Genomic DNA, 19,181 nt, shown 5'->3' on the forward strand with positions numbered 1-19,181 from the left:
TTCCATCTTATGCAATGTGGAATTAAACTATTTTCACTTCTGATTCATTGGTCACTAGAGGTAAATAACTACTAACTGGTATATAGAAAAACTTATTCTAATCTTTCATTTGAAGAAGACAATATTTAAAGGGTTAGTTCACCCAAAAATGAAAATAATGTCATTAATTCCTCACCCTCGTGTCGTTCCACATCTGTAAGACATTCATTCATCTTCAGAACACACATTAAGATGCCCAGAAGGTAGTAAAACATATTTAAATGTGACTACAGTGGTTCAACCTTAATCTTATAAAGTGACGAGAATACTTTTTGTGCACCAAAAAAACTAAATAAGGACTTTATTCAACAATATCTACTCATGGTGATTTCAAAACACTGTTTCATGAAGCTTTACGAATCTTTTGTGTCGAATCAGTGATTCAGAGTGTGAATCAAGCTGCCAGAGTCATGAGAACCATCAAAATTTTAAAACGTTTCGAAACGCTTATGACGTAACAAAGCTTCATTTACTGAAATCACGTGACTTTGGCAGTTTGCAGATATATGTGGCATGTGTTTGACTCCATTGGGGGGTGAGAAGTCCAGCCGAATGGTCATCCTCTCTCCCTCTGACAGAACTCTGCAGCCTCGGTCGTACAAACCTGACGGGAACTTGACTTTCACCACAGGGGGACTTTAAACAACAGAAGCTTATACATACAGCCCCAGATGTGTCAATCGCTCATCTTGCTGAATCAAATCAGGAGACAAATGAAACCAGCAGCATAAAGACTTTATTAAGTAACCGCCATATTAAATGCATTTATTGTGATGGTATTTTCTTTTGTTCTCAAACAATGTGCCTCTTGAAATGAGAAAAAGTGAAGCATATCTTCAAGTCAGGAGGAAAACACTCTGAGAAACATTTATATAAAACTCTACTTTCATGCCTTTTTTTTTTTTTTTTTTACAAATGTACAGAGGAAGGGTTTTAGAGGGCTTATGGTGATGACTGCAGAATAAACATCAATAAGTGTTTCACAGCACCGGATCCCAACGCTGTTCTGACATCCCATCATCATCAAGGTCCAATCGCTCCTTCACATCCCCACAAACAGCGTGATGTTCACTCATGGTGTTCTGTAGTACTGCTGAGAAATCTTGGACCAGGAGACAGTATTCAACAAGTACTGTTAATCAAAGACCAGCTCTAACGCTCGTCATGCTGATAACCATTTTAAATCACATGGTCATTATAGAAAAGAAAAGAAAAACACTAAGTTCTCTACAGAGCAGCAGAAGTTCAGCTCAAGTTCGTGGTGTTTGAGGACACAGGTGTCAGATGAGAGGAGACTGCAGCAGTGTTTATTGAGAAAGACTTTAGTGCTTCTTCACGCTGGAGCCTTTAACGTTCAGCTCACTGTAATGGGCTTGATTTCCTGCAGCTGCGTTGGCATTTCTGTGAACACAAATGAGTGAAGAAACAGTTTGGACAAATCACATCTCTTCCAGAAGTGACCTTTAACATTAGGGTGTCATGTGATCGAGCTGTGTTATTTAAGGAACATGAGCTTCCTGCAAACGCTCCACCATGCCGAGCTGCAGCTCATACAGTGATACGGGTCACCCTCCTTTATAAGTCGAGTTCTGGTGGAAGGGTGACCTCTGACCCCGCGTATGACATAGGATGTACGCGTAAGCTTAGGTGAGAACTGATGAGGGATAGAGCAAAACAAAACACCAGTCATCAATTACTCATCTAAAATGTGTGATTTAAGAGAATAGGAGCTCTGCGTAAGTCGGGTCAGAGGTCACCCTTCCACCAGAACAACCCAGGTTGGTTTGAAAATGGACAAACCCAGTAATTTGGTTGTTTTGACCCATGGTTGGGTTAAGTGTTTGCCAAACCTGTTGGGTAGTTTTTATTAAACTCAACTATTGATTAAAAATTACTATATGGCTGACTTAAAATGAACCCAAAATATGTTGGACATTAAAAATCAAACATAATTCATAGAGGCAACAATAATAATCAAAAGGTGAATATTTATTAGTAAGCAATGTAATAAATGTTTATTGTTTAATTATTATTCATTAAACTTATTAATACATGTTCAGTTATTAAACATATTAATAAATGTTAATTTCCAAAATATTTGGGTTCATTTTAAGGAAGAAATACAGTCATTTTTAATCAATAGTTGAGTTAAATAAAGCTACCCAACAGATTAGGCAAACCCAACCCAACCGCTGGTTTAAAACAACCCAATCGTTGGGTTTGTCCATTTCAACCCAACATGGGTTGTTTTTAACTCAGCATTTTTTAGAGCAGGGGTGTCCAAACTACAGCCGCATGGCCCGCCATACATAATTTACAAATCGTGCAGTTTCACAATGTCACCACAAGGCGGCAGTACTAGATTTTAGGCGAGGGAAACATTAACGCACCAAAAGCGGAACGAAACAGCGGTACTTGTGCGCACCGCGCGACTCTCAAATGTGTTTACTTGCTGAGTGTCTCGAGACCACTAAACAGCGAGAAGTGTTCGAGTTCGGCGTCGAGGTCTCAGGTACAAGCTGCAAATCTCTCCGTGATTCAGTTTAAAGCTAGTTTAAACAGCGCTGACTGAATAAACAACACTAACGGGCAAATCAGGAGAAACACTGAGCCGATCCAGTTTGAATACTTCAACCAATAATTCACCAACATTTACCATGGATTTACTGTGGTAACACTAACTGTAACCGTGGTATATTTTCAGAAATGTAGGTTAATATCTTACTTTATTTCATCTTTAATGTAGACTAGTATTAAATGCCAATAGGGCCACACTATTTCTGTTTTGAAATAGTTTTGTGCATTCGTATTTATATTAAATGTGTTTCTAGACTAAATACCTTAAAGCTATTAAAGCAGATATAAAAACAATATTTTTACTTTTTACCATGTAGTTAGTGCCATGTGTGGTTTAACCTGCAGTGATCTAATTAGAGTACTTTTAATTTAAATAAGAATAGAGTCCTAACTCAGTAATATTTAAATTCCCCCCTTTAAAAACGAGGTTAAGTTTTATAGATATTGTTTGTGTATTAAATTTGCATCTGTGCCCTATCTTAAACTACTCTACTGTAGTGATGTGGAGTCGGGGTCGTCTCCAGCACAGGAATGGACTCCCGGTGTCGACTCTGCTGCTGGGTCCGGAATCGCTCACTTGTTTACTGATTCTCGAATCCATAGCCTACATCAGTGTTTCTAGTGGTCCTTGACATAATGCCAGGGGGTCCTTATAACACTTACCTGAATATGAATTTTTGTATATTTTGACATTTGACATGTTCCCATAAAAGAAGAAGATATGCATAATATAACTGACGATATGACTAAATATAGGACAAGTCAACTAACGTAGTAGTAAATTATACTTTATTGCATTTGGTCGTCACAAAGAAATGAATGATACCAATAAGCAAATTTTATTCTGGGGTCCGTAAGGATGGTTCCAAATATGACGGGGGTCCATTACTCAAAAAAGGTTGAGATTCACTGGCCTACATAATGCATGTTCAGGCAGTTCAGTGCGTAATGTCTATGGTTAAGTGCACTAATCAAGGAGTGAACAAAATGAAGCGAGGAATTCGGACACTGACGAATCGCGTCAGAGAGCTGTCGCAGAAACTTTGTCACATACATTTATGTAGCTTTAGAAATTGATAACAGTCATAGTTAGTTTAGTTTGTAATTATACATACCTCCGTGTCAGCTTTAGTATTGATGGTAGCTTATATTATTGCAATAATTACAGATTTGATTTTCCATACTTAACCGTGTTCATTAAATTAACCATAAATAAAAATAATAAAAAACTCACATCAACAATAAACACATTAATAAGTGTACATTATTGTATATTTTGTATGTATTGTATTAATTTTAGTATCTTAACTCTCGTGTCCAAGCACTTTTAAGATGGCATGTGCGTTTAGCGCCATCCCCCGACCCTTATGAGATGAATTCATTAAAGAATCCCTGCTTTCTCGTTTATTTAATTCTGACATAATATACGACCGCAGATGTTTTTCGTGACTTTTCTCTCTGTAAAACTAAGTATCGGCAATTAGCAACATTGATCTACTCATCAAGTCATCTCTAATTTGGACTAATTTGGACAGTCTCGCTAAACGTGTGTTGTTTTAATGAGGGGATTTTAAAGCTTCGTGTCGGGGAAAAATAAATTAAGTGTGTAAGGACTGCCATCTTGGCTTATTTATGACCCTGTTTTGATGTACAATAAATGGAGTCGAGGAGTCGATTCCATCAACTCCTACAGTGGGAGTCAGGAGTCGGAGTTGACTCCAAAAAACCTGGAATCGAACACCCCCACTCTACTGTCAGCTCAAGCTTTTGTCAAATCTATGTTTTCAAGAAACAAAACATGTAGGCCAAATATATATGTGTGTGTATATATAAAAGATAAAAGGAACTGGCCCCCAGATGTGTTCACGACATCGAATCTGGCCCCCTTTTAAAAAAGTTTGGACACCCCTGTTTTAGAGTGTAGTTAATAAAGTTTTCAATACGGATAATTTTCTTACAAAAACCCATTGCTTTGCTCCAGAAGCCATTTATTACCCACTGGAGTCGTATGGATGAGCTTTTTGGAACTCAGGCTCTATTCACTAATAAAGCTGGGAAGAGCCAGGATATTATTGTGTTCGTCTGAAAGAAGATCGTCATATACACCTCGGATGGCTTGAGAGTGAGTAAATTGCGTAATAATTTTCATTTTTGGGTGAACTATCCCTTTAAAATAAATCCAGATTTCTCCCAGCTTCAGTCCCATACTGAGAATCAGTGGACTTTCAGATGGACTCCAGTTAAAAAACACAGTTCATTCATTTCTCTCCGATTCGAATCTTCAAATCCCTATCTTTGTTCTGTCAGAAGTGTGTCATGTGCACCTGTCACTGACCTGCGTGTCTCTGGTGGTCCTGTGATGGCTGCTCGGTGTACCGTTCGATGTCTCGGTGCTTCCAGGCGGGACATGGGAGCAGAAACGTGGAATCTGGACACCTCACGCTGCCATTCATCATCAAAGGACTGGGCCTCCGCTGAAGAGACAAAACACAAGAACATTGTCAGAATCTGATGCTTTCTTTTAACTGTGTAGTTAACTATATTTTTTCCTGAGCATTTGCTTGTATAAACATGTATTGGATGTGTTTTTCACTTCTTCACATCTTTACATCACCAGAGAAACGTCAACACTTGTTTGTCTCTTTAAACGATTATTCAGAATTCAAATTTACTCATCCAAGAAAATGGGGGAGAAACCGATGGTTTCTCTAGATGAGACTCTTATTCCTCGTCTGGGATCATGTAGAGCTCTGTGAAGCTGCACTGAAACTGACATTTGGACCTTCAACCATTTGGGCTCCAGTGAAGTCCACTATATGGAGAAAAATCCTGGAATGTTTTCCTCCAGGAAAATTATCAGGAAATTTGAATTCTCAAGTGAACTAATCTTGTAATTCAATCCTCACTTTCATCCATGTTCTGGAAGTCCTGGTTGAGTTCTTTCTCTCCGGTTTTCCTGTTCTCTTTCCTCTCGATGACGTGGCCTCTGTCCTGGATGTGATGGCCAATGGACATCTTCTCTAGTCCACTCTCGGAGTCCTTCAGACTCTTCCTGGTCTCCTTTAACTGAACACACCATAAATCACTTACTAACATTGATCAAACGATTGGATGTTTGAGAGAGATTCAGAGCAGTACTCACTCCTCCAGGAGCACAGCGGGTCTGGGCTGAGGCCTGGAACACTTTTGCCGGCTCATTTCCCATTTTAGAGTATGTCATGACAGAGGACGAGGAAAACGAGTGGCTGTTGGAGTCTGACGCCATGTTTTCCTGAAAGAAATTGTTACGAAAACATCTGAAACTTTTTTTGTGTCTATCAATAACTGCAGGACACTGAATTCAGTGTAGTATTCATGCGTCACTGATTCATCAGTGTAATTACTAACTAGTAGTTCGTATGACAGTGTGTGCAAAACAAAATTACCCTTTTTTATTAAGATTTTATGAAATATGTTCATCAAAAAACAATAGTTTTGGTTTATATCACTCTTTTATTGTCTCATCATCAGCAGCACATGTGCTGTTGTGACTGAAAGTCTTGAGAGTGTACAGAATGCAATTAGATGGCAATACATACAATATATACATATACAAATATACAAAAGATACAGATTATACATATAATATATAGCTTATAGGCTAGTATATGCATTTATTTAGAAAGAGAACAGAGACTTTGTGTCACTTTTCGTGTTCAACACCACACAAAACAGATGAATATTTATTTTTTTCATCCACAGTGACAGCTGAAGTCATTAAACATGACCTTTGTGCCTAAAAAGGCAAATATGAACACAATATATTAAAAAATACAATTCCAATTGTAATATGAACAAAACGCATTAAAAATTCCCACACAATTCCCATTCTCATTTTAAAAGAGCAGCATGTTTTCACGATCTTACACGTGGTCAGGTTATTACATCAGTGGCAGAAGGTGCATATAAACTCTCTGACACTGTGGTTCATGGAGTATTGAAGAGATGCTGGTACCATATGAGAACAGAGAGGTCAGACTTACAAAGTTTCTGTGCATCGCCTCCATCCTGTTCCTCATGCTGTCTATCATAGAGAAAGGATTGCCAAAGAAATCCAGCTCCTGTTGACATTTATCACACACATTCAGTGGCACAGCAGACAACCCTTCACATGCAAGTACACATGAAGTACTCTACAACACAGATTCATCTACTGCAATCTATACTGTAGTTATTTAAAGGAAATGTACTCAAGGTGTACACTGCCCTACGTTGTCTTTAAGTCAACATTAATTTACATTTTCTCTAATATTTTGTATTAAGAGTTAAAATATGACACTAAAAGCTGACTGTGTGAAGCTGTGATGTTCACTGGCCCGTGAGAAGTTGCATTAAGTTGTGCTACCAGACATGAAACATGAAAAAATGAGTGATGTTAAAGCAATAGAGTGTCGTGATCTAGAGCATCCAGTCAGTGTTGACACCAGTCTGTGGATCAATTATATGATCAATGAAAACATGTAACATGCTGTGGTACCAAATAGAAAGTGCAGCACAAACACTGTAAAAATACTATGAAAAAAGTCTAATCTGTGCAGCACACAGTCACATACACAACAAATCACAGGTAGAGAGAAGAATATATAATTGTGGGGGCACACCGGAGTCATACAGAGTGTGTAGAGATCACAGGTCAGAGTTCACTGGCCTTACAGTTTCTAGAACTTGAGTAAACTGAAGCTAATAAATGGGTAGTTGAAATGATATGACAGGTGACATACGCAACTTCAATGTTTTTCCAAACTTTTTTTTATTTTTAGAATTATTAATTGCTAATTACTAGAGCCACATGATCAATCGCTAAAAGATTGTGATCTTTATTCAAATACCCACGTGATCTTATTCCTAAATAACAATGATTCGCCTGTGTCCATTAAACCTTTGAGAAGTACGATCACAAGCCGCCACACCAGAGCCTTGTCACGTCATGACCGCCATGCCAGAGTCTCACCATGTCATGACCGCCACACCAGAGTCTCACCACGTCATGGCCACCACACCAGAGTCTCACCACGTCATGGCCACCACACCAGAGTCTCACCACGTCATGGCCACCACACCAGAGTCTCACCACGTCATGACCACCATGCCAGAGTCTCACCATGTCATGACCGCCACGCCAGAGTCTCATCACGTCATAACCGCCATGCCACAGCAACGTCACGTAATGGCTGGCACATCAGAGCCTCGTCGCCTCACAGCCACCAAGCCGGAGCCTCGTCACATCATGGCCGCCATGCAAGAGCCTCGTCCTGTCATCGCCGCCACAACAGAGTCTCATCAAGTCACGGACACCACGCCAGAGTCTTGTCAATTCATGTCGCCACGCCAGGGCCTTGTCATTTCATGGATGCCACAGCAGAATCTCATCAAGCACAGACACCACGCCAGAGTCACGTCGCCACACAAGTGTCTCATCACGTCATGGCCGCCACGCCAGAGCCTCGTCAAGTCACGGCTGCCACAGCAGAGTCTTCTCAAGTCACAGACACCACGCCAGAGCCTCGTCATTTCATGGCTCGAATCTTGTAATTTTTTATGAGATTCACCCATTTACGGCATCTATATGATATGTGTGTGAAAAAGTGTCTCTATGTTTGAATGATTCTGTAACTCATGGTGCTGAGAGCTCTGAATAAGTCCCAAAATTGGTAGCTGTCACCTCTGGTTATCACATCTAATAATGGAGAAGCAGCTCGTGTTTCTCTGAACAGTTTAGGGCAGCACTGCCTCAGTGCCACCTTACAGCTGAGCTGATTTAAAACCATCAACACTCCTCAAGCTATTAATGCCTCTGAAGAGGACGACACCACTATCTGTTCGCTGTTGGAGTGTATTTTTAAGTGCTTCAAAATTTGCTGGAGGACAGGTCATGTACACTATTTTAGGTCAGCTGTGTTTAGAAGACACAACCCTGAGGTCATGACCCATTTATGCTACATGCTATCACAGCAGTGGGTCTCATATTGCAGGTCTTGTGTCTCATCTGGGCAGAAGGATTATTCAACAGATGCACTGGGAAAAACACTTTTGATTTAGCAAATGACCCACCCAAGAGAGCTCTTGGAAGAGGACACAGTTCTGGGAATAATCAGAACACCAGCAATGCTTCGGATGTGACCTTAACATCGAAAACATTTCTCAGGTTACTTAGTGGACACATCTGTTACTAAGCTGTGCATGTGAATCACAAGCTGGCCAAATGTGTAGAAGTATTTTATATGATCAAATGATGATCACCTTGTGAAGTAAGTGACCAAAAAGGAAATGTCATAGTCCGACATTGTTCACTTTTAGCAAACTGATCTAGGTAACAGCAAACTAGTTTAATTGCAAGAAGAACTTGAGCTCACAGCTCTGTTTGCATTTGTGGCGATTTGGTCTGCCAGTAGTCATTAAGCTTAAATATTCTTCCAGACGTAAACTCCACCTCACTCTGCGGACTGCTCTCCATTACAGTCCAATGAAGCACAACCAAATAAATGGGTCACAAATGTTCTAGAACCACCTACTCTATTAGTGAGATCATCTAGTTTATAAAGATTTTTCCGATAGTAGGAATTGTCAGGTTTTCACAACAAAACCCGCTCAATTGCTACTCAAAACTAGCCAAATCACGCTCCAAAATCCACATTTTTGGCTGGGTTCCCCTCGTAAAATTCGCATTCTAGGGGCTAAATATCATGTTATCTGGGGTCGCTTCAACCCGTGGACATGAAAAACAACCCATGGCAACAGTGTTAAAGTAGCCCAATTCCATGGGAAAAACCGCAGATTTGGCAACACTGACTATAGTAAGCAATAGAAACTGCAGAGCCACAGGCGCTGATGAATGGAAAAGAAGGCAGGGTCAGACATCTGCCTAGCATATTTTTGAAAAGGTCCTGTTCACTCATGATCTCTAAAAGGTAATTTACCAGTAATGACTGGTATGTGTGAAAGGGTTCATTTAAAATCTCCAGTTCAGCTGGACTGCGTGTCTTTGGATTGTTGGGAAACCTACACCATGACTGGAGCACAGAAATGCCTCCTGACTCAGCCAAGACGCGAACCAGAGAACGTTCATGCTGAGAGGTGCTACCCAATTTAGTGTATGTGTTCAATAAAAAAATATCCATGAGCCAATAATAGTGACAAACAACATTGTGCAATAAAATTACTTTCATTCAATGTCTGAATAATCAAAACATTAAAAAATAGCTCAGCTCCTGGGTCAGACGTAACAACCCAGTGTTTTGGTAGTTTTTGTGTTACCCAGACCTAGGTCAGACGTAACAACCCAGTGTTTGGGTAGTTTTTGTGTTACCCAGCTCCTGGGTCAGACGTAACAACTCATTGTTTAGGTAGTTTTTTGTGTTACTCAGATCCTAGGTCAGACGTAACAACCCAGTGTTTGGGTAGTTTTTGTGTTACCTAGATCCTGGGTCAGACGTAACAACTCAGTGTTTGGTTATTTTTGTGTTACCCAGATCCTGGGTCAGACGTAACAACCCAGTGTTTGGGTAGTTTTTGTGTTACCTAGATCCTGGGTCAGACGTAACAACTCAGTGTTTGGTTATTTTTGTGTTACCCAGATCCTGGGTCAGACGTAACAACCCAGTGTTTGGGTAGTTTTTGTGTTACCTAGATCCTGGGTCAGACGTAACAACTCAGTGTTTGGTTATTTTTGTGTTACCCAGATCCTGGGTCAGACGTAACAACCCAGTGTTTGGGTAGTTTTTATGTTGCCCAGATCCTGGGTCAGACATAACAACTCAGTGTTTGGGTAGTTTTTGTGTTACCTTGATCCTGGGTCAGACGTGACAACTCAGTGTTTGGTTAGTTTTTTCGTTACCCAGCTCCTGGGTCAGACGTGACAACCCAGTGTTTGGGTAGTTTTTTACATTACCCAGATCCTGGGTCAGACGTGACAACCCAGTGTTTGGGAAGTTTTTGTCTTACCCAGATCCTGGGTCAGACGTAACAACCCAGTGTTTGGGTAGTTTTTTACATTACCCAGATTCTGGGTCAGACGTGACAACCCAGTGTTTGGGTAGTTTTTGTGTTACCAAGATCCTGGGTCTGACGTAACAACCCAGTGTTTCGGTAGTTTTTGTGTTACCCAGATCCTGGGTCAGATGTAACAACCCAGTGTTTGGGTAGTTTTTCGCGTTACCCAGCTCCTGGGTTAGACGTGACAACCCAGTGTTTGGGTAGTTTTTTACGTTATCCAGATCCTGGGTCAGACGTAACAACTCAGTGTTTGGGTAGTTGTTGCGTTACCCAGATCCTGGGTCAGGCATAACAACCCAGTGTTTGGGTAGTTTTTGTGTTACACAGCTCCTGGGTCAGACGTGACAACCCAGTGTTTGGGTAGTTTTTTACATTACCCAGATCCTGGGTCAGACGTGACAACCCAGTGTTTGGGTAGTTTTTGTGTTACCCAGATCCTGGGTCAGACATAACAACTCAGTGTTTGGGTAGTTTTTGCGTTACCCAGCTCCTGGGTCAGACGTGACAACCCAGTGTTTGGGTAGTTTTTGTGTAACCTTGATCCTGGGTCAGACGTAACAAGTCAGTGTTTGGTTATTTTTGTGTTACCCAGATCCTGGGTCAGAAATAACAACTCAGTGTTTGGGTAGTCTTTGCGTTACCCAGCTCCTGGGTCAGATGTGACAACCCAGTGTTTGGGTAGTTTTTTACATTACCCAGATCCTGGGTCAGGCGTAACAACCCAGTGTTTGGGTAGTTTTTGTGTTACCCAGATCCTGGGTCAGACATAACAACTCAGTGTTTGGGTAGTTTTTGTGTTACCCAGATCCTGGGTCAGATGTAACAACCCAGTGTTTGGGTAGTTTTTGGTGTTACCCAGCTCCTGGGTCAGACGTAACAACTCAGTGTTTGGGTAGTTTTTGTGTTACCCAGACCCTAGGTCAGATGTAACAACCCAGTGTTTGGGTAGTGTTTGTGTTACCCAGATCCTGGGTCAGACGTAACAACTCAGTGTTTGGTTATTTTTGTGTTACCCAGATCCTGGGTCAGATGTAACAACCCAGTGTTTGGGTAGTGTTTGTGTTACCCAGCTCCTGGGTCAGACGTAACAACTCAGTGTTTGGGTAGTTTCTGTGTTACCCAGATCCTGGGTCAGATGTAACAACCCAGTGTTTGGGTAGTTTTTGGTGTTACCCAGCTCCTGGGTCAGACGTAACAACTCAGTGTTTGGGTAGTTTTTGTGTTACCTAGATCCTGGGTCAGACGTAACAACTCAGTGTTTGGGTAGTTTTTGTGTTACCCAGCTCCTGGGTCAGACCTAACAACTCAGTGTTTGGGTAGTTTTTGTGTTACCCAGATCCTGGGTCAGACGTAACAACTCAGTGTTTGGGGAGTTTCTGTGTTACTCAGATCCTGGGTCAGACGTAACAACCCAGTGTTTGGGTAGTTTTTGTTTTACCCAGATCCTGGGTCAGACGTATCAACTCAGTGTTTGGGTAGTTTTTTGTGTTACCCAGATCCTGGGTCAGACGTATCAACTCAGTGTTTAGGTAGTTTTTTGTGTTACCCAGATCCTGGGTCAGACGTAACAACCCAGTGTTTGGGTAGTTTTTGTGTTACCCAGATCCTGGGTCAGGCATAACAACCCAGTGTTTGGGTAGTTTTTGTGTTACCCAGATCCTGGGTCAGACGTAACAACCCAGTGTTTGGGTAGTTTTTGTGTTACCCAAATCCTGGGTCAGACATAATAACCCAGGGGTTGAGTTATTTATTGCGGGCTTTTTGCACCCTCTTCAGAAGAGAGCAGTGCAGCTCCATCAAATTGGTGCATGTCTTCAGCAAAATACAGGTTTGTGTATGTTTTATCTAAAAATTGTTATTGTTCTGTATATTTTTTATTTTTATGCAAAGCAACATACAGGGGCGCAATGTGAGTCACCTAAACGAGTGTGATAGAAACGCCTGAGGCCTTGCATAAAATCATATGATTTTATTCAAAAAGATACAGAATATAAATATTTAGGATTTTAAAATCTGTTCTCAGAACTGTACACTTATTATTTATGGACAGGATATGGAGTCAGTCACAGCATTTTTCGGCTATAAGTGAAACGCAGACAGTGGTCTGAAGTTAGCAGTTCCCCTGCCGAACACAAGTCATCTCCGGCACAAGATCCAGTGCCGTTACGGTGGAAACAGGACAACAGAGACTGGTCGATTATACTTGAATTACTTCTAAATGTTTAATTTGCATAATTTTTCTGTTAAAACTTACCGCAATCTGTATTAACAAATAACATGTCCATGGCAACAGTAGAATTTTATATCGGCAAAACCTGGTTGCTGTCGTGAAACACTTACCGGTTTCTCTTACCTAAGAGAACAGTTTAAGGTATTATATGCAACACCCTTAAGTCATTCCCTTAGTTAAGGGGAAATCACGCCTTAAGTGTCATACATAAGGGCACTGATATTAATATACTTACTACATAAAGTATACTTGGAAAATATATTTGAACTTTACTTAAGTTTACTTCATAAAATTAATTTAATTAAGCTATGAATGTAAGCTATTCCATGCCAAATTTGACATGTCAATTTTGTTCAAGGTAATTCAATAAACAGTTTTTCAATACCTTTTTAATATATTTACGATACTTTTTTCACATATTTATTATAAATATGTGATTTTTACTTCCAGAATCCTGCTGTTGCTCTCTAATGTGGCATCTATTGCAACCCAGATTTCACACTTACAACCCCCAAACGACACGTTAAACAAAGTAAACTATGGTCACTGTATGTTAGCCAGTCAGATGGAATGTTTCTGTCACCAGTGTCTGGACCAGACTTTATGCTGCTAGTCAAACGTCTGGCTATGTAGGTGCTAGCATGCAGACTGTACCATCTATCCATGACCCCAGAACAACCCAAACCTCATGTAAAGCCCTGACCCATGGGTGAGCATGCTATCTTTACCGCCTCTAGGGGAAGGCCACTAGATAAAAACAAGAGACTGCAGGGCTGTGAAGAGGCTGGCATCAGATGAAAGTAATTACCAGGGATAAATATACTGAGCAGAGAGAGGTGGGGGATTACAGATGGACACGGGGACTAAGTTTAGCGTTCTGAGCTGCCAAAGTGGCCAGCTGGTCTTTGTGACGCTCCGTAACTGTGACACGCTGTCCACTGCGGCCCGGCTGTTATACAGCGAGACAACAACTTTTAGTAGCACCTCACACAGCGTTTCAAACGGTTCATTAGAACATCTAAACCTTCTTACTGCGTGAATCTTACATAAACTGTCAGGAACATCTGCAGGTCATAGTTCACCCCATAATTAAAATAAAGAAATACATAGATAATAACAGTTAAGCAACCACCACCACCATCAAAAAAAGAAAAGAAAAGTGAATTCAGGTTAATTGGGACTTTTTGCCATTGAGATGACTGGGAAAAATGATCCCAATTAACCTGATTTCACCCTCCTATATTATTAATACTAGAGATTCACTGGCCGACCATAAATCAGAAAATTTTTATCTCTATTCCAGACTTGCACACAAACTGCATTTAAATAATTTCCTAGAATGGTGTTTGCTAAGTCAAGCATTACTAGTGCTATTCCTCATAGTTAAGCCGGGAACACTTACGAACTTACGCTGCATTCAAATGAGGCGTAGGCGTTAGCGCTTCTCGTTTACTTTGAATGGGTGACGTTATGCATTGCCAAACTGAATTGTGGGTTCCGTCGCTTCGCTTCACTCACGTTGCAAGTGGCAGAAGTTGAAGATTTCTCAACTTTTCAAGCGTCAACGCAGGCGTCAGCCAATCAGGGGTGCCTTTCCCAAAAGCATCATTAGCCAGCTAACATCGCAAGTTCCTTCGTTACTTACACAGTTCAACAATTTCATGTTTCCCGAAACCATAGTTCAAACGAACATTCGCAAACTGCATCACAAACTTGTGTGGTAGGAGCGACAGCTCTCGAGCTGTGGTTAGAAAAAGAGTTTCTTGTTTTTATGACATCTGACTTAATAAATCGTTATCTTGAGCAAAGTAAGCAAGCTGACATTAAGTACAATGCATATCTTTTATTTTGAATATATACAAATGACATTTATATATTTTAGTTTGTCAAGAGATCTAAAGCACCGTTTTTGGAGAGTGTGCGTACGTGATCTAGCACGTCAGAACAAGCATTTGATTGAATCTGGAAATAAAGTGTTTAAATGCCGATCTAAGTATTTAAATCTGCTTCAGTCGAAGGAAGGGCTATATTTTGACGATCTAAGCTCATGGTCTGAAGCTCATCTCACAGGTGCACTTAGGACCTGTCTGAACCCTTTTTTGATAGTTTAAAGACAGAAGAAATGGTTGTGACGCCCAGCACATGGTCTAAAAGGGTTGTATCTAGTGTCTTAATGAGTCATTGGTGTGTTTTGGGTGTAACATGCAATAAACCAATCAGAGTCTCATCTCCCATTCCCTTTAGCCAGTTGCGTTCGCGCCATGATGGATTTGCTATTTACATGGTGAAATTAGGTACTCTCTTTAATGCCTGTTTACAATTCCTACAAAAACGTGTTATGATAAATGCTATGTCTGTATTAGCATAGCATACAGATACCCAATTAGGTTGATAGCTTGGTTTAAACACATTTGCACTTGCCCTGCATGTACTTACAATAACCTTTAATGTAATTAAGTGTTAAATTAACTGTTAAATGTCCAAATATTTGAGTTATAAATATATTCAATTATTCACTTAAAGGTGCTAAAGAGGATGTTTTCGTTGACTGAGAAACCAAAGACTGTTAGTGAGTTTTTTAAATGAGCGCATGCGTAAGAACAACCCCCCTCCTTCACAGCTAATTTCGAGGGAACGCCTCCCAAAACTCGTGCACGAGTATTGGAACACGAGTGTTTACCACCGGCATTCGCTGTGTCGTGTTAGTGGATTCATTATGTCAGACTCACCGCAGGTAACTCATAATCTGCAGTTGTTACTCCTGGCTCCTGACAAAAACATTGCATGCGGCGCCTGTGGAGTGTGGAAAGTTACTGGAGCGCGCAGCCGCACACGTCTCTCACAAGGAACGTCATGGCAGTGATTGACAAGCCAGAGGGCCAGTCGATGATCGCGTAAACGATTGGCTGATGTTTTTAAGGCCCTACCTCGTGCACAGATGATGTATATTAATATTATTACTTTCAGTGCACCTAATAAATAGTCTTTTATCAGTTAGTAAAGACAGTTTCAAGTAATATTGCAAAAATGTATAAAACAAAACATCCTCTTTACCATCTTTAATAGGCTATTATAATTATTATTTATTTATTAACACAGTTAATCAACGTTTAGAAATTATGTTCAGTTGGTTTTATTATCCACTTATTTGTTTTCTTATGCATTATATAGTAAGCTATACTTTAGGATAATCATTAACTCAGTTTGGGGAGACCCGATTTCGAGGGAGGACCCGATTTGTCATGACACCATCTCGTTACGCTCCTGGCATTTTAAAAACGCGGAGCTCAAATTGAATACAATTTGCGCTAGCCACTGGAAAAAACGCTTTGGTGGACACACGGCCTAAAGACGACTGTCAACCAGCACTTGCATTCTGAGCCTGAGTGTAAGAAAATAAGCGTCTATATCCACAGGTGTCAATAGCCTGTATTCATCTTTCAAAATAGACTGCAGACTGTAAACAAAGCAGCGCTTGCTTATCATTTAAATATGAATATCAATCACACTGATCACTTTCTTCATTCCAGACATGTTGTAATATAAAATATTCTTGAATTGGATTGCTCAGGTAAGATGACGCACAAGAAAAGCCTTATGTCTTTGATCGCTCTCATCGCTTTAGCTTTTATTCTCATGCACCGACTCACTCGCTAAACTCAACAGCCAATCAGAGTTCTCTCTTTCACTGACGCTGATCGGACGAACTGCCGCTGACGTGAGCTGAGGTGTAAAACCTCACCTACACCAGCAGCCAACCAGAATCATCATGGTTATTAGTTTACACTTTCATTAGGACTTGTGTTTTAAAGAGGGAATCAGTTGATTGTGCGCTGCTTCAGGAGAGCTGTCTATTATTATCTACTGTACAGCAGACAGCCTGCCAAAAGAGTCATGTGTCTGAGTGTCAGAACTGTGTCAGCAGCCTTCTGTGCCACACAAAAGAGCTTCATGACCTACAAACACCAGAAGACTCTGACAGTGTTGAACTGCCAAATGTCCATGATGAAGAAGCTTCTAGAATGAGAAGCTCAACACTTTAGTAGCCAAGTGTGTAAATCATTCTGAGATCAACAGTGACAGACAATGCATGAAGAACAGCTGAACTCAAACACTCACTCGGTCGCTGCGGCGGTTCGGGCTCGTGTTAGGCTGACCCGCGCCCCTGTTCCCCCTGTGACGGCCATCTGTGATGCTGGGCATGAAGCCCTGACCGAAGGGGTCAGAGAAACCCCTCATCATCTGCCGCATGCGCTCATGATGGACCTGGAATGGGTCGCTAAAGGAGGAATGAAAATGAATGAAACATCACATCATGCTCCATGCAGTCTATGACAGTGACTCTCAACGGATGAGTCGAGACACGTTAATAGGTCTTGCTCTGTTCGGACAACAGGGTCAGCTGCATAAACTTCTGTGTTTAGACTGTGTCTTCAGAACTGGTTTGACCAACTAAGACAAGAGGAAATCAGTCTTACTTTTCCTATTCAAATGAGACCAATCAACATTTTTATGTGACTAACTTTTAAGACCAGTTTATGCAACTGGCCACAGACGTCAACATGGACATGATGTGTGACATGCTCTCATTCTCAAAAACATCAACAAAACTGCACAAGACATGAGAAAGACAATAAAGGATTAGTTCACTTCAGATTTAAAATGTCCTGATAATTTACTCTCCTCCATGTCATCCAAGATGTTCATGTCTTTCTTTCTTTAGTGGAAAAGAAATGAAGGAAAACATTCCAGGATTTTTCTCCATATAGTGGACTTCACTGGGGTTCAACGGGTTGAAGGTCCAAATGTCAGTTCGTGTGACGTTTCCAACGTGATTACGTCATGCGTGAAGCATCACAGAGCAGAGCAATATGAGCATTTGTGGTTAAAAAGTATACAATGTTTTTTTTTTAGAAAATGTCTGATGGTTTCTCTAGATAAGACTCTTATTCCTCGTCTGGGATCATGTAGAGCTCTTTGAAGCTGCACTGAAACTGACATTTGGACCTTCAACCTGTTGAACCCCAGTGAAGTCCACTATATGGAGAAAAATCCTGGAATGATTTCCTCAAAAACCTTCATTTCTTTTCCACTGAAGAAAGAAAGACATGAACATCTTGGATGACATGGAGGAGAGTAAATTATCAGGAAAATTTAATTCTGAAGTGAACTAATCCTTTAAAATACGGCTTTACTTGCAGTGAGGATAAACAAAGGTTCAGACTGTGTCATGCTTATAGTTTTCCAGTGTAGTTAATGGTAATATCACTAGACTTTAATGTTAGGTTTCAAAGACATCTGTGTTATGTTTGCACAGTAATCAGCTGCTGTCCAGTGTTGAAGCAGTGACAGCATGCAGAAGTGCCTACCTTGAGGAGCTATTTCAGAGCAGAGAGGAGAGAGACAAGAAACTTCATCACACTTTCTATTTTTACAGCATAATGGCACAAAGCCAGTGTTCATCTCCACACTATACTCTGACAGATCAGAGATCAATCTAAAAACACTCGTTCATGAAAGGGCACAGGAAAAGCTGTTGGTTACACTAATTTTAGGGTGTCCTTATTACAGTGTAATTATACATTTAAATATTGAGTAATATTAATGAACAGTGTAGGGTTTGCTGCATATAACTGCGCATAATAGTTATTACCATAGTAACGTGTATCAAGGACACTGTAAATAAAGTGCTGTGTGTGAGCTGAGTTCAGCGCATGTGGAAAAAGCGGGTGAAATAAATTCAAATAATATGTATTTGTTGCACTAATAAAGAGCAAATATACAGAGCAAACCGTGTGAACGATATCAGTCACCAGAAAGAGCGTCTTTCAAACCATAACAACACTTTAACACAACACAACTAATGAAATAAAAACTTACATTTTCAATTATGACTCACTGGATCAAATGTTCAAATAGCATAATTTTCTGATTTCGAAATTATTCTAAAATTATGTCAAATATAACTTAAGTGTATATTTTCACATTTTTTTAAAATTAGAAAACAGCAACATATATAATATAAAAGAGCATAAGACTCACGAGAAGAAAGGGTCTTCTTCAAACTGTCCGAGGAGGCTGTTGAACATCTTGACGCTCGCAGTGCTCGCAATGCTCGCGCGTCAGGCGCTTCTAGAAGGACGCGCTCAGTTACTGTCGAAAATCCAAAAGCTGCAGGCGGAGAGTGGGCACGTGACCAGCTTTGGGTGTTGTGATTGGCTGAATACTGAAGTGTAGGTCCCGCCTCTCACTAAAGTGTTGTGTATGTGTCGTCATGGCAACTCCTCGTATTCTCCAGAAGCAT

The 19,181-nt window shown here is 40.6% G+C and overlaps 1 protein-coding gene across 2 annotated transcripts; it reads right to left on the minus strand.

The window, feature by feature from the left end:
• Positions 1-764: 764 nt before the first annotated feature.
• mlf1 (myeloid leukemia factor 1) lies at positions 765-19,024 on the minus strand. Of its 2 annotated transcripts, XM_067365767.1 has the most exons (7): positions 18,920-19,024; positions 16,997-17,156; positions 6,639-6,716; positions 5,759-5,887; positions 5,523-5,682; positions 4,952-5,090; positions 765-1,440 (listed from the first exon to the last, which is right to left on the minus strand). In XM_067365767.1, the coding sequence occupies exons 1-7, from the start codon at positions 18,964-18,966 to the stop codon at positions 1,362-1,364; spliced, it is 792 nt and encodes a 263-aa protein (XP_067221868.1). In that variant the 5' UTR covers positions 18,967-19,024; the 3' UTR covers positions 765-1,361. The 2 variants fall into 2 exon arrangements, with proteins under 2 accessions (XP_067221868.1, XP_067221869.1); XM_067365768.1 differs by lacking the exon at positions 6,639-6,716 and having other exon boundaries at positions 18,920-19,022.
• Positions 19,025-19,181: the final 157 nt, after the last annotated feature.

Source organism: Chanodichthys erythropterus, chromosome 17, assembly GCF_024489055.1.
Source record: "Chanodichthys erythropterus isolate Z2021 chromosome 17, ASM2448905v1, whole genome shotgun sequence".
NCBI classification, from domain to species: Eukaryota; Metazoa; Chordata; class Actinopteri; order Cypriniformes; family Xenocyprididae; genus Chanodichthys; species Chanodichthys erythropterus.